We start from the raw sequence: 16291 nt of genomic DNA, 5'->3' as shown, positions 1-16291 counted from the left end.
ATGGGGAGAAAGGGGAACCCTCCTACACTGTTGGTGGGAATGCAAGCTGGTGCAACCCCTCTGGAAAACAGTATGGAGGTTCCTCAAACAGTTGAAATTAGAGCTACCATTTGATCCAGCAATTGCACTACTGGGTATTTACCTCAAAGATACAAATGTAGGGACCTGAAGGGGTACGTGCACCCCAATGTTTATAGCAGCAATGTCCACAATAGCCAAACTGTGGAAAGAGCCAAGATGTCCATCGACAGATGAATGGATAAAGAAGAAGTGGTATATATACACAATGGAATATTATGCAGCCATCAAAAGGAATGAGATTTTGCCATTTGCCACGATGTGGATGGAACTGGAGGATGTTATGCTTAGTGAAATAAGTCAATCAGAGAAAGACATGTATCATAAAAATGTGCTGATTTCTTAATTTTTTTTAGTAGAAAGAAGAAACTCACATATTTTCAAATTTCCAGGTTGTCTGAAGATGTGAGGTACATTCAAATATGGTGCTATTAAATTATAGTAGTTCATCTCTTCTAAGAGGTAACCTTATAATCTTCCTCTGCGAGTAGAATTAAATTAATCTGTATTGTGTAAGCACAAATTAACTATTAGTAAGTTGACCAGTAATAGATCAGACATATATCATGGGGCAAAGAAACAGCTTTAGAAGCCCTTAACAAAAATCTTTGAGATAGCTTTATTTGGGCCTTTTAAATAAATACACTTACTAATAACTTTGTTCTATGAAGGTAATGTCCCTCTTATGAAATTAAGTCTGCTCTTTCTGGATTTCTATAAATACAGGATCTATATAAATTAAAAATCAAGGATAAAAGGGTTTTGAAAAGGGCTCATATCCCTTTGTAACAACACATGTTTTGAACATAATTCTTTTCTTTTTCAATCAGAAAATTGCATTGTTTTAAAAAATACCCTTGAAAGTTTTAAAGGAGTCAAGATTATACCATTCTAGAGGCATTTTTACAATTGAATGCAAAGCTTAATATCATCCATAGTAAATAGGGAAATTTCATTTGCAAAAATGTAAATGAAGCTTTGTTTTGGGGTTTCACTGTTTTTTGTTTTTTTCTTTTTCCTGGGGTATTTTTGAGCTGTAATTATTCAGAGGATCTTGAGATCAAATTATTTTCATGCTTCTTCAGTTTGCTCATCAAACCAAACACCTGGGGTGCTGAAAGACTAGATTTGAGCTTTAAGTTGATAGCTCTGCAAATTAATTGTGTGGCATTTTGAAAAATGTATTAAATGTAAGAAAACAAATCAGCGATAAGCCCCATTGTGACAAAGCAGTATTTCAGTAAGCAGTTTTATGACTTTGGGTTTTTGTTGTCCAGAATTAATTCAGATAAAAAAAATTGCTCCTTTAAATTATGTAGACTGAGAACGAGTAGAAGCTGGTCTGAGGAACTCTAGGAAATTCCAAAATGAAGACTTTGCTTTATTCAAATGCTAATTTTTCCTAACTAGGAGTTTGTTTTTAGGAAGCAAAGCGGTTTCAGAATATTGACAAGTCATGGATGAAGATAATGCAGCGAGCTCACGAGAACCCCAACGTGATCAGTTGCTGTGTTGGAGATGAAACCATGGGGCAGCTTTTACCTCATTTGCACGAACAGTTGGAAGTATGTCAGAAGTCACTCACAGGGTAAGAGCTGAAGTTTTAAGTTTCCTCTCATTTTATATGTGATGGTGTTTTATCCCATACAAGTAAATAATATTGACGGCATTTCTGGTTTGGTAGGGATGGCTGAAGTGGCTCTAGGAATTTAGCATAAATTTAATTTTCCTGCAAAAAAAGACCCCATAGATTTGGGGTCGAGGAGTTAAGACATTTTAGTAGTTTTATAGGGCCACTGTAACAAATTCCCACCAAGTGGGTGGCTTAAAGCAACAGACATTTATTTATTTGCTTACACTTCAGGAGGCAAGAAATCTGAAATCGAGGTGTCAGCACTTTCGGAAGGTGCTAACAGGAGAGTATTTCCTTGCCTCTCCAAGCTTCTGGTGGCTCTAGGAGCTCCTTGGCTTGTGGCTACATAATTTAGATCTCTCTGTCTTCTCATGTCTTTCTCCTCTTCTTCCCGTGTGTCCCTTATGAGGATTCTTATGATGGGATTTAGGGCTCATCTGGATCATCTAGGATTCACTCTTCTCAAGACCCTTAACTTCGGGGCGCCTGGGTGGCTCAGTCGTTAAGCGTCTGCCTTCGGCTCAGGTCATGGTCCCAGGGTCCTGGGATTGAGCCCAGCATCAGGCTCCCTGCTCGGCGGGGAAGCCTGCTTCTCCCTCTCCCTCTGCCCCTGCTCATGTGTGCTCTCTCTCTTTTGCTCACTCTATCTCTCAAATAAATAAATTTAAAAAAATTAATAATTCAGAAAAAGTCATTTGGTAACATGACTTTATTTAAAGGTATTTGGAGAAGAAGAGATTACTGTTTCCAAGATTCTTCTTTGTATCTGATCCAGTTCTCCTGGAAATTCTTGGACAAGCCAGTGACTCCCACACCATACAGGTATAATCTTAAAATCTATTACCTAAATTGCTTTTTTACACAGCACACATAATTAATAATAAAAACGAAGTTAGCATCTAAAAAGAACAGGCAGGAGAGTATTAAAAATTATGTTGAGGATAAAATGTCCTATTTTCTGTGTATTCTGAGCTCATCAACCTGAGGCAAGAGTCACTGATTATACAACTCAACAGCTGAGTGACCTTAACCAGCTTCTTAATTTTCTCGTGCCTCAGTTTCCTCATCTGTAAAATAAGGATGTTAATGGTTCCCACCTTAAAGGATTGTCATAAGGATTACATGAGATCGTGTACTGGAAAGTACCTAGAACACAGTATGTGCTCACCAAATGTAATTCATTATCGTGAGCATTTTAGTCTAAATATTTTTAGATCAAATAGGGATTGTAGTTTAGATTTGTCCAAATCCAAGTGCTTCTCAAGTGCTTTTAGCCATTTCCAAGGGCCGTACTTCCAGAAAGCAGAGAAAAATGACAAAGAACCAGGTGTGGGAGGCACTGAAACACCCCATTCCAGAGCTGTGTCTGGTTTGGCAATCTGGGAAGCCACTACTAATGTCTTCCTTGCTGGTTTCCAGGGAGCTGGAGGGAAGCAAAAAGAGAGGAGGGAAGTCAAAGCTGGTGTCAGGCAGAGAGAGAAACAGGAGAGAAGCAGGACAGAGCTGTGTCTGGGAGGGACGTGAGTAGGAAGTGCGGGGTTCAGTCTCCATGTGGAGGAAGGCGACAGTCTTAGTCCAGCCTCGATAGTGGAACAAGGGCATTTGCAGGAAACAGGCTGTGGGGCTGGATCTTAAAAAGTGGGCCTCCAAGTCAGTCGGGGGTCAAAGCAGTGCTTTGTTTGTGTCTTTATTCGTTGACACCATGAGGTAAATTCTTAATCTCTTTCAAAGTCAATATATGTTAAGGCTTTTGAATACGCCTCAGTGGCTTTTGTGTTTAGTCTCATGTATGATGTTTTTGCTCTGTCTTGTGCTTTCTGTAGCCACATCTCCCTGCAGTATCTGACAACATAAATGAGGTGACATTTCATGCAAAAGACTACGATCATATCCTGGCCGTCGTATCAAGAGAAGGAGAAAAAATTATTGTAATTTCACTTGGTTACAATTTTGTTATTTGGATTTCTTCAAAAATTTAGGTTGAGGAGAATGCAATTCTCTTTTGAACAACAGAGAGTGGAGGAGGGGGGTGGACTTGGGGCCTAGTCCTTTCACCCTGGCTTGGTTACAGATGAGTTTGAGTAACTTATTTGACTTCTCTGAGACTTGTTCTGTCATCTGGAAGATGAAAATTTTAGACCAGATGATGTTTCTAGTTCCTTCCACCTACAATATTAGTTGATCTTTCTCGTGTTTTGAATATACTGTGTAAAATTATTTGCTTTGCCCTGAGGTACTATGATTTATCAAGTGAAGTGTGACATTTGTAAAAATAAGAAATTATTATCAATTTGTAATATATCTGTAATACATTTTTTAGTTGGATGGTCCTATTATGGCCAAAGGTCCTGTGGAGATTTGGCTTATGGATTTGTTAAAAATGCAGATGTCGTCCCTACATAATATAATTAGATCTGCATTCTACCAAATCAGCGATTCAGGATTTCAACTCTTACCTTTCCTCAATCACTTCCCAGCACAGGTGAGACTATGTAATGTTTAGAATGATGGAAATAAGGGGGAAGGATACTCGGGAAGCAGTTGGCCTGATGGTGTGGCAGCTGTCGTAGCTCTGAACTCTAGGGAGGCCTTCCCACCCTCAGCTGCCTGCATGTCTGCCTACACCGTTCTAGGCCAACCCACCCCATTCTCCGGAAGAGGATTTGCCACTCTTCTCCCATCATTAAGGATAACACTAAGACTAAGCTCACTGATGGAAAATTTCATCTTACATACAAGACACACCTATCTGTATATGAAAGACATCTATGTGTGTATGGATTAGATGGCATATTTTCCATATGTCTATGTGTGGATAGATAGAGATGCAGATACAGACAGGAATACAGACCTATATAAAAGGAATGAGCATAGCTTTTGCTGAAACAAAATCCATCTCGCCTTTTGTGTATCTTCACTTCAAGGGATTAAAAGTTGGCATCATCTTTTAAAGGAGGCCTTGTCATGCAACTAACCTCCTAACAGGACAGGACCTTGAAGAGCCTGAGGTTGGAGCACGTGTTCTCCTGAATAGCTCTCACGTCCTAAGGCTCTCAGGAATGCTTCACGATGCACCAAGTATTATTAAAACTGGTGCAGGAAAAGAAGAGCCAACAGTTGCATTCAAATTTTCAAATTTCAGCCAAAATAAATGAAGAGGGATGCTTTGTGATCTGGGTCAGAGATAGTGTGGGAGAGAAGGCAAGAGATATCCGAGGAGAATATAGGCAGTTTTTACCCAAACGTGCTTCTCGAACTGTTCCTCCCAGCCCAGCCTCCAAATCCCAACTTAATGCACACACAGTGGAGACAGCTGAAATGATAGGAAATTACTTATTCAAATGACACAAGTACTGATACAGAATCAACCTTTATTGGAAAGAATATTTTGATATTGTATTTAATATTTTCGTATTGTATAATCTCCTTGGCAAACTCTAATATCCTTATCAGCTTTATTACCCTTGTGATGAAGTTTTATAGAATACTTCATTTGGTAAGACCCAATCAGTATACTCTCCCTCTCCCAGGAAGGGCTGATCGCCCGTATGTTCTGGAGGAGACGATCAGTCTAGTCTAGACAGAGCAGTCAACATTATGTGGTGAGCTGAAAGCAAGTTCAGAGCAGGAGTGAAGTTGAGCAGGATATAGCAGGAAGGTTGACCAGCCATCAGGATTTTCCGTAGTGTGTATACGACACAAATAAGGAGATGAAATTTTAAACAGTTTTAGCGGGCAAATTTTAGTTATTTGGAAAAATTGCTTTAAAGAGTAATTAAGGTATATATTCATCCAGTATATATTCTATACATGCATATTTATTCAATATATACATTACTTACTTCTACCATCTGGAAATGAGGACTTAACATTTTAGTGTATTCCCTTCTAGCATTTTTAACATCTTATTACAGGCAGTAACACTGAGGAGAATGAGCATTCTTGTTTTATTTTTATTTTAATGAGACATCCTCCAGTTTTCACCATTAAGTCTCCTGACTTCATAAACTGAGTAAAAAACATAATTTAAACTTTCCTTGATGACTCAGGAGAGTCCTTTTATTTTTAAGTAATCTCTATACCCAACCTGGGGCTTGAACTACACAACCCTGAGATCAAGGGTTGCATGCTTTGAGCCAGCCAGGCTTTTAAAGATTAGTTTTTAGAATATACCACTAAGCTGTGATTTCTCAGAGATTGTGGGTCTGTGTCTCTAAATCAGATAGCCTTACACTGCTGGGTATTTTTGTTTTTTGGGTGTTTGTTTGTTTGTTTGTTTTTTGCTTTTCCTCTCTTGTGCCATCAGCTGCTGCTATCGGAGTCAGAATTGGCTTGCTACTGGGAGCTTCCTGACATGGGAGGTTTCCTCCACACCAGGTTGCTCTCACCTCAGTCGGGTGCCTTCATTTATCTTCACCTGCAGACCCGCAGGATTGGCCACTGCTCTAGCAGAAAACATTTTGCAGTCTTGAGGAGGCAGGGATAAGGAAAGGGTTATATTCCTGCCTTAGCCACACTAAAGGCTGTGCCCGGTAGTATCCCCATGCCACTCACTCTGCTCTCAGCCCTCCACCAAATGTGAGGTTGCCTTTGGTCCGAATGATCTTGGATCTGTTGCTCGACTCTGCTGGTGAACAAAAGCTCCTAAAGGGATGACCGGTGTGGCAAGGTGAGGGTGGGCCATGTTCCGACAATTTTACTCCTTTCCCGGGGTAGAAACTGTAGGCAAGGTGACAGTCCCAATTTCCTTACGCCGCCATCAGGAGAAAAAGTACTAGCTTCTCCCCTTTCTCATTTTCTGTCTCTCTCTCTCTCTCCTCCAGATAAATATAGAGAGAGAGAAGTAGATGTAGGAAAAGGTACAGATGATAGAGAGAGTGGAAGAAAGGAGATAGTGTACTGTTTCTAGAAGTTGCAGAGAGACCTTTGGGAAACCTTGCTACAGAAAAATACTCAACAATGAGTCTAGTAATTCTGTTTGCTTTCTTTGACAAAGAAAAATCATCATATGGAGCTATCTGGTGGTCGCAGACCCTTTATAGAAAAATTTCCTAAGCATCCTTCATAAAACACACACAACTCCATAAATGGTAGCCATCGTTTAAATTACTATTTATCTCTCTGCATTGAAGTCATTAAATATCAGTAGTTAGAACTTTAAATGTTTATTTTTCCCCTTTTGGGAGTGGAGAAATGCATATCTCTTTTTTAGTTTAAAGTGGGTCAACCTTGTTCACCTTCACATTGGGTGAGTGACCACCAAATTTTATCATAGACGTGCTTTACATAGTTGGCAAATTTACTTATTATTTTTCTTCTGGATGCATAGGTGGGGCTTCTGGGAATTCAGATGTTGTGGACACATGATTCAGAAGAGGCTTTAAATAATGCAAAAGATGACAGGAAAATCATGCACATAACCAATCAGAAATTTTTGGACCTTCTAAATACTCTAATTAGTCAGACAACACATGACCTAAGCAAGTTTGATAGAGTGAAGTTTGAAACTCTGATTACCATCCATGTGCATCAGAGAGATATTTTTGATGACTTGGTAAAGTATCTTTTTTTTTCTTAAACTAATTTAGTATACTAATTAACAATTTAGTGCTCCTAATAATGAATAATTAGGTATTATATCTATTCTCTAACATATATGAACCTTCCATCTACTTGGTCCTTTTCTGCAACTGTCTCCATATATACCATGGCTACAAATATCCCTATTTGGTGGTTTAAACAACCATATGTGTATATTCATATATGGCATTCTGAAAGTCTGGAACCAGCTGATGAGATGTGAACTAACTACTTGTTCCATTATACCAAATCACCAGGGACATGATACAGTATAAGTGGGATTGGTCATGAGTTATTTGCTTCATTTAGAAAGAAGTCTTGATCAAATAGAATCAAGCTTCAGAGAAGTCTCACTGATATTTGTCTGATTGATAGTGTCCAACGGGGCATCATGGGCTTGATTTGGACAAGGTTCTGTAGGGTGAGAGTAGGAGGGGTGGTATTTGAAATCCCTCCAGGAGCAGAACTCTAACCAGAGGTCTTGAGCAAGCTAAAGTTCTCCTAAAGCAGTGGTTATCATTATAGGGTAGGGGCCCAGGAGGTTTTGATACAACACCATCTGACTATCTTTGTCTTTAACAACCATCAATTGATTTGATTCATCTTAAAGGCATCTCTTTTCTACACCAGAGACATGTAATTCATACAACTTGGGGCTCTTTTTTAGAGAATATGATCAGAGACTACTGGTTTCAGACTTGTATCAAAAGCTCTGATCAAGGCACCTGGGTGGCTCAGTGGGTTAAGCATCTGCCTTCGGCTCAGGTCATGATCCTGGGGTCCTGGGTTCGAGCCCCACATTGGGCTCCCTGCTCAGCAGAGAGTCTGCTTCTCCCTCTCCCCCTGCTTGTTCTCTCTCTCTCAAATAAATAAATAAAATCTTAAAAAAAAGAATTCTATCAGATAAGTCATATTTATGGAAGGTTGAAGGACATGCAGTCCATTTATTCCCCTGGAATCTAGATCCTCACTTCTCAAAGTATTATTATATGCCAACCAGTTGCATTAGCATCTCCTGGGAGTTGGTTAGAAAAGCAGAATCTCCAGCCCCCTCCCCCCACCCCCACTGAATCAGAATCTGCATTTCAAGATTCCCAGGTGATTCATATATGCATGTTCGAGTTGAGGAAACACTGCTTTAGGATATATCTCTGGATCTTCTGATCAAGCCAGCCACCAGAGAGCTGCATACTCAGACCATGGTTCCTTACCATCTAGAGAGCTGCTTTCACTAAATTGCAGTTACTGTCATACTTTGGCTTTCTTTGAAGTCCACCTCAAGAAACTCCTGTGGAATCCATTACTATATCTGCGAAGAGCATGGGGCTAACATTTCTTGCTGACTCCTTTTTTTTTTTTTTAAGATTTTATTGAGTTATTTGACAGAGAGAGAGAGAGAGAGAGTACAAGCAGGGGGAGTGGCAGGCAGAGGGAGAAGCAGGCTCCCTGCTGAGCAAGGAGCTGGAAGCAGAGCTCGATCCCAGGACTCTGGGATCATGACCTGAGCCCAAGGCAGATGCCCAATCAACGGAGCCACCCAGGCGCCCCTCTCTCGCTGACTCTTGAAGCTGAAATCCCATGGAAGAAATTTCTTTCAGATTTAAGCGCTGAGCAAAGCTTTACTTCTATATACAGAATGGATTTTTAAAAAGAAAAACTGATACACAGTTAAAACCACATAACTGTATTCTTTTTGTCTTAATTACTATTGAACTCATGGTCTCTCGGCATCCCAACTAAAATGAGATGTCACGGCTGGCATATTTGCATTTTATTTTTCCATGTATGATGCTTAGAACAGCCTGATACACGGTAAGAGCTCAATCAGTATTAGCTATTCTTTTTTCTTCATCTTCTGTCTCTTCCTCACCATCTTAAAGGATTGTTGAGAGGAGCTAGTTGACAGCATTTCCATGGCTGCAGGTCCTGTGTGGGAGAGAGAGTTCCTGGGGGAGACACTGGATCATGTTACCTGAAAGTTGCCCCTTAAAGTGATGAATACAAACTGTGCTTTAGCCCAGAAGCCAGAATTCCTAACTTCAGGGGGAAGCAAGGTCATAAACAAATGATGATGACAAAAAGCAAGACTGTACACCGCATGGAGACTTGATTAGATGGAGGCCCGAACATGGCAGGGTTGTCAGAAGCCAGCTGAATGACCTGGAAGTGGGACCGAGTTTAAGAGCAGTGATAGGGATCATTTACCACTTTCCTGTGATGCTTGCCCTGAGTGGGCAGGACCGAGTTTTCTCCAAGTTTGCCCAGGGAAAATCATGAAGAGCCTGAGAATGTGGTTGTGGTGGGATGTTGTTCCTAAATGTGCTTCCTTGGTTTCTCTCTCTTGCACGCACAGCTGTGGGAGCCCAGGACCACTTGCCCATAGGTGTATGCTGATGACCCGGCAGGTTGGTGGGTTTGGCCACAGTGCTGGTATAGGAAGGCACGTGTGCGTAACTGACTGTGCACTCCCTGCTAATCCCTTCCATGGCTTCCTTTTGCTATGAGAACACTGCTCAACTCTGTTTCCATGTCCTGTGAAGCCTCAACTCTCTCTTTCTCTCAAGTCCCAGATGCCTTAGCTGTACTGAACTTCTTTCAGTTTCTTGAACATGCAGCCAGATCTTCTGGGTCTTTGCCTAGGACAAAGTCAACCCTTTTAAAAAACTTACTTGTTTTTTTCTTTTGGTTTTGTTTCCCTGGGTAATTCCTACTATTTTTTTCAGGTTTTAGTTTGAATATTTCTTTCTCCAAGTATCCCTTTCAGGCCCCCTAGACTACCTTAGGATCCTCTTGCTACATATTTCCATGAACCCTGAATTTCTTTTCATACTGTTTTTGCAGTTACTTGCTTATCTGTTTGTCTTTTATCTTCTTTTGTCAGCTCTAGAAGTCAGGAACAATGCCTGTCTGTGTTCACAGCACAGTGTCAGTCCCAAGGAGGGACCCAAGAAATATATGTTAAATAAATGAGAATCAGTTCACAAAGGAGTGAATAAAAACTGCCTATATGCTTGTGTTTTATGCTATTGCAATTCAGTATGTAATCTCTTTGTATTTCATGTTTTTAAGGTAAAAATGCATATCAAATCAGTTACTGACTTTGAATGGCTAAAACAGAGTAGATTTTATTTTAAGGAAGATTTGGATCAAACTGTGGTGTCTATTACAGATGTGGATTTTATTTACCAGAATGAATTTCTGGGATGCACTGACCGTCTTGTCATCACTCCATTAACAGATAGGTAGGACACTCAGTTTTTGTTATTCCACTTTGTAATTAAACGATGTGCTTAACATTGCTTTCAAATTGCATTTGAAATATTAACAAAATATTAACAAAAGCATCTTGCTGTTGTGTTAGGTCTATGCTAGCTCATCAAAGTCAGTCTAACAATGAAATAACCAAGGTTATTACTTAAACATACACCTGCATTACATTTTTGTGAAGCAGAAAAAGATAAAAGAATGAAAGCAAGCTTGAACATTGTGGGTAATAAAGTAATGAATTTTAGATCGCAAGATGAAAAATATCTCTGGCACCATAAAGGGAAGTCGTTAGAATTGCAAAGAAGGAAGGGACCTTGGAGATGATCGAATTTAGTCTCCTGGTTTTCCAAATGTAGAAATGGATACCTAAAGTCAAGTTTCTTGGCCCGGTATGAATAAACAGGCAATGGCCAATCTCCTCACAGTTCTTTCCAGTATATGACATCAGAGAGAACTGGGCCTTTTTCATCTCTACGTATCCCACGGCACCTAGTTCAATATGCTGTACATAGAAGATGCTCAATAAGTACTTATAGACTTAACTTAAACTGGGTCATAGAATGATTAATTCTGTTGTTCCTTTAAATAGGGCTGCCTGCAGGTATTATGTTTTTAGTCTCTTGATTCATCCAGCCTCCTTCTGTATGCCCAGCACCACTGTAGCATAAATGTGTCCAGGAGTTTCCTCTTCCACTGAGGTTTGCATATAAAGCTTCATGTCTCAGGAAGCTTCACTAAGTTTTACTTAGATCTGAAACACATATCACTTAAGCTGGATCATGGATACAAGAAGATTCATTATATTATTCTTTATACTTACCTCAATGAGTGAAAAATTTCGTAGTAAAATGATTTATTTGCAATGGTGTCCTGGAGTTGACTCGTACCAGCTTTTTTTTTTTTTTTTTAATATTTATTTATTTGGGAGAGAGAGAATGAGAGAGAGAGAGCATGAGAGGGGTAGGGTCAGAGGGAGAAGCAGACTCCCCACTGAGCAGGGAGCCTGACATGGGACTCGATCCCAGGACCCTGGGATCATAACCTGAGCCGAAGGCAGATGCTTAACTAACTGAGCCACCCAGGCACCCTTATACCAGCTTTTGAGAGTCAACTCTAAGCATCTCTTCCCAGTTTTGTGATATCACGTCAGTAGCTTGTCATGAGCCCTAGTGGAAGTATTCATACCACTGCAATTGGCAAACATGAAAATCAGATTTATTTATTTATTTTTCCTGGAGGGCCAGTTGTTCCCCATCTGCCAGTATACCCCGGCTTATATGGTTCCCTGACTTATGACTTATCCTGACCACAGCTCAAGGAAGGCCTGAAGGTTTTAAGTCAGGGTTGAGGAGTTTAGAAACTTGTCCCAAGAAATGTTTGCAATCACTGTACTACCTCTAGTGAATATCAAGTACTCTAGCCTCTTTTACATGGCTGGCTCAAATTCTCAAATAAACAGGCCCATTCCAGTCACATCCAACTCTGGCTTGTGCTTTGGGGCAGTAATGTGTTCTCCCACACTCCTGGTGCTTTCTCTGATTCCCATTTGCAGATGCTATATCACTTTAGCGCAGGCTTTGGGAATGAACATGGGAGGTGCTCCAGCAGGACCTGCGGGCACTGGCAAAACAGAAACTACGAAAGACATGGGAAGATGTTTGGGGAAATACGTGGTTGTGTTTAACTGCTCAGATCAAATGGATTTCCGAGGGCTAGGACGGATTTTTAAAGGCAAGTGTCAAACACTGTGAAATCATTGTTGGTGAATGTATTTTTATTGCTCTTTAACATTATTTTCTGATATTAACCTAAAGGGATATTATTCCACATCACTAAAATGTGTATAGGTTGGTGCATATGATATTGCCATTTTTCTGGGTCAAAATGGCTAGATGTCATCAATTTCATATGGTTCAGTGCTATTGCTGGCATTTTAGTCCATGAATTGAATGTGTATTGGATTGTGAAAATGAAATCAATTTATTATTGCCTGAAACAGTGGTAGAGGGGATAAGATCAAGATAGCAAACCCATGACACATGTGGCTTCCCTTCCTGAATTAAATCCCATTGAAACGAAAGATATCATTTAGAACAGAATTTAGAGATGGTGGTATTGGTGCAGGGATTGATAAATGGACCAGTGGAATATAATAGAGAATGCAAAAATGGGCCAAGGACATTTGACATATGGCAAAGATGGTATTGTAAATCAGTGATGAAGAGATAGACTTTACTATAAATCATTCTGGGACAAGAGATGATTAATATTTAACAACAGAAATCAGATCCCTACACACATAAAAATTGGATGCCTACACCATATATAAAAATCAGTTCTGGGGATTAAACACCTAAATGTGGTGGGCAAAACCATACAGTTTTTAGAAGGTAATAAATGAAAATATCTTTGTTCTCAGAGAAAGGGATTTTTAATACAAAAATCACAAGCCATAAAGTAAAGATTGTTACATGGCTTAGCCTCAATTAAAAACTTCTGTTCATCGATGGATACCAAAGAGAGGAAAGCCATGCCAGAAATTTGGAAAGGCATTAGCAACCTATGTTACCTACAAAGGATTAGGATCACAAATACATGAGTAATGCCCACGAATGAATGAGAGAAAGATAACCCAATAGAAAACAGAGAAAAAGTCTTGAATATGCATTTCATGAATGAAGAAAATCAAGTCACCAGCAATTGAAGAATTACATATTATAAAGAGATTCCATTTTGTACATACACACCAGATTGAAAAAATTTAAGTGTGACATTTTTGACCATTGGCAAGGTATAGCATAACAGAAATAATCATCAGCTACTGGTAGGAGTAAAAAAGTTGCTTGGAAAAAACCACACCATGTGTATTTTCATCTATCCCACCTCCTGGTCTATAGTCAGAGAAATGACACTCATGCACTGGGGTCTGTGTGTAGATGTTCACTGCAGCATTGCTTAAAACAACAAACAACTGGAAACAACTCTAGTGTCCTCTACAGTGGAGTGGATGCCTAAATACATCAATTGGGAAAATATAATTTATATATTATATATATAGGAAGGAAAAACATAATGTATATATATATGAAATTGTGTATAACAGCGCTATGGGAGCAATGAAAATGAGTAACTACAAGACGATGCATTGACATAGAACAGTCTCACAGATATAGAGTGAAGGAAACTAGTCTCACAAAAACACATATAGTATGATTAAATTTATTTAAATTAAAAAATAGGTAAAATTAAAAATATATATCATTTAGATATGTATACAGAAATAGTAAGAAAGCAAAGCAAAGCAAGAGGATGATTGTCACAAAGTTCAGACTAGCAGTCCCTCCCTCTGGGAGGGAAGAAAGGGGGTACGGTAGGGGAGAAGTTCATTGGAGCTTCCTTGTATTAAAATCATGAGCCACCCATGCAGCCCTTCCTTTAAATATGATATGAGAATATCCCTGTAATAGATATCCTGAGAATTCACATCCAGCTCTCACCTTTAATATATGTACATAATATCTGAAATATATATATGAATACACAGTCATATATATTATATCTACATTTATATATATATATGAATACACAGTCCTTGTGTGATATTTCTCCAATTAAGAAAGAGAACAAAACATAAGCTATAGAGTGGGAGAAGATATTTAACATGTATAGCTAACAAAAAAATTAATATCCAGCATTAAAAAAGATTTTCTTCCAATCATTAAGAACCCAAAATAAAACAATAATGAGATGCCAGTCTCACTCCTGCCAGATTGGCAAAAATGGAAAAGTCTGGCAAAACCACTGTTGGTAAGGATGTGTAGAAATTATAGCTGTTAATACTTCCTACCTGTGTGTAAATTGGGAGAGCTGCTTCTGAGAACAGCCTGGCAACAGGTGGTAAATGTTCTGAAGATACTCTCTTTTGACCCAAAATTTCCACTCCTCTCACAAGTTGTAAGAAGACATGAGCTCATACATCGTTATAGCAAATTATCAGGAGCAAACAAATATCCATTGAAAGTAGAATGAATTTTTAAACTGTATATTTATGCAGTGGAATACTGTATAGTCTTTTTTTCTTTCCCTTTAAATTTTTTTATTGTTATGTTAATCACCATACATTACATCATTTTAGTTTTGGATGTAGTGTTCCATGATTCATTGTTTGTGCATAACACCCAGTGCTCCATGCAGAACGTGCCCTCTTTAATACCCATCACCAGGCTAACCTATCCCCCCACCACCCTCCCCTCTAGAACCCTCACTTTGGTTTTCAGAGTCCATCGTCTCTCATTGTTCGTCTCCCCCTTCGATTCCCCCCCCCTTCATTCTTCCCCTCCTGCTATCGTCGTCTTCTTTTTTTTTTTCTTAACATATATTGCATTATTTGTTTCAGAGGTACAGATCTGTGATTCAACAGTCTTGCACAATTCACAGTGCTCACCATAGCACATACCCTCCCCAATGTCTATCACCCAGCCACCCCATCTGTCCCACCCCACCCCCACTGCAGCAACCCTCAGTTTGTTTCCTGAGATTAAGAATTCCTCATATCAGTGAGGTGATATGATACATGTCTTTCTCTGATTGACTTATTTCACTCAGCATAACACCCTCCAGTTCCATCCTTGTCATTGCAAATGGCAAGATCTCATTCCTTTTGATGGCTGCATAATATTCCATTGTATATATATATACCACTTCTTCTTTATCCATTCATCTGTTGTTGGACATCTTGGCTCTTTCCACAGTTTGGCTATTGTGGACATTGCTGCTATAGACATCGGGGTGCATGTACCCCTTTGGATCCCTACATTTGTATCTTTAGGGTAAATACCCAGTAGTGCAATTGCTGGATCGTATGGTAACTCTATTTTCAACTGTTTGAGGAACCTCCATATTGTTTTCCAGAGGGGTTGCACCAGCTTGCATTCCCACCAACAGTGTAGGAGGGCTCCCCTTTCTCCACATCCCTGCCAACATCTGTCATTTCCTGACTTGTTAATTTTAGCCATTCGGATGGGTGTGAGGTGGTATCTCATTGAGGTTTTGATTTGGATTTCCCTGATGCCGAGTGATGTTGAGCACTTTTTCATGTGTCTGTTGGCCATTTGGATGTCTTCTTTGGAAAAATGTCTGTTCATGTCTTCTGCCCATTTCTAGATTGGATCATTTGTTCTTTGGGTGTTGAGTTTAAGAAGTTCTTTATAGATTTTGGATACTAGCCCTTTATCTGATATGTCATTTGCAAATATCTTCTCCCATTTTGTCGGTTGTCTTTTGGTTTTGTAGTCTGTTTCTTTTGCCGTGCAAAAGCTTTTTATCTTGATGAAGTCCCAATAGTTCATTTTTGCCCTTGCTTCCCTTGCCTTTGGCAATGTTTCTAGGAAGAAGTTGCTGCGGCTGAGGTCGAAGAGGCTGAGGCCTGTGTTCTCCTTTAGGATTTTGATGGACTCCTGTCTCACGTTTAGGTCTTTCAACCATTTGGAGTCTATTTGTGTGTGTGGTGTAAGGAAATGGTCCAGTTTCATTCTTCTGCATGTGGCTGTCCAATTTTCCCAACACCATTTGTTGAAGAGACTGTCTTTTTGCCATTGGACATTCTTTCCTGCTTTGTCAAAGATGAGTTGACCATAGAGTTGAGGGTCCATTTCTGGGCTCTTGATTCTGTTCCATTGATCTATGTGTCTGTTTTTGTGCCAGTACCATACTGTCTTGATGATGACAGCTTTG

General features: G+C 39.5%; 1 protein-coding gene across 1 annotated transcript in view; it reads left to right on the top strand.

Annotated features, from left to right (window-relative positions):
• DNAH8 (dynein axonemal heavy chain 8) overlaps positions 1–16291 on the top strand; it is a 407368-nt gene that overhangs the window by 183894 nt on the left and 207183 nt on the right. The window contains exons 35-41 of the mRNA XM_073884828.1: positions 1503–1666; positions 2431–2533; positions 3535–3639; positions 4032–4193; positions 7041–7265; positions 10361–10533; positions 12111–12289. Of these exons, the coding sequence (XP_073740929.1) occupies positions 1503–1666; positions 2431–2533; positions 3535–3639; positions 4032–4193; positions 7041–7265; positions 10361–10533; positions 12111–12289 (1111 nt within the window). The remainder of the gene's footprint in view (positions 1–1502; positions 1667–2430; positions 2534–3534; positions 3640–4031; positions 4194–7040; positions 7266–10360; positions 10534–12110; positions 12290–16291) is intronic.

The sequence above is a fragment of the Callorhinus ursinus genome, unplaced genomic scaffold (genome assembly GCF_003265705.2).
Source record: "Callorhinus ursinus isolate GAN/ISIS: 27379988/994484 unplaced genomic scaffold, GSC_fseal_2.0 scaffold59, whole genome shotgun sequence".
NCBI classification, from domain to species: domain Eukaryota; kingdom Metazoa; phylum Chordata; class Mammalia; order Carnivora; family Otariidae; genus Callorhinus; species Callorhinus ursinus.
Note: the sequence above shows the minus strand (reverse complement) of the source record. Positions and strands in the feature narration are given on the sequence as shown.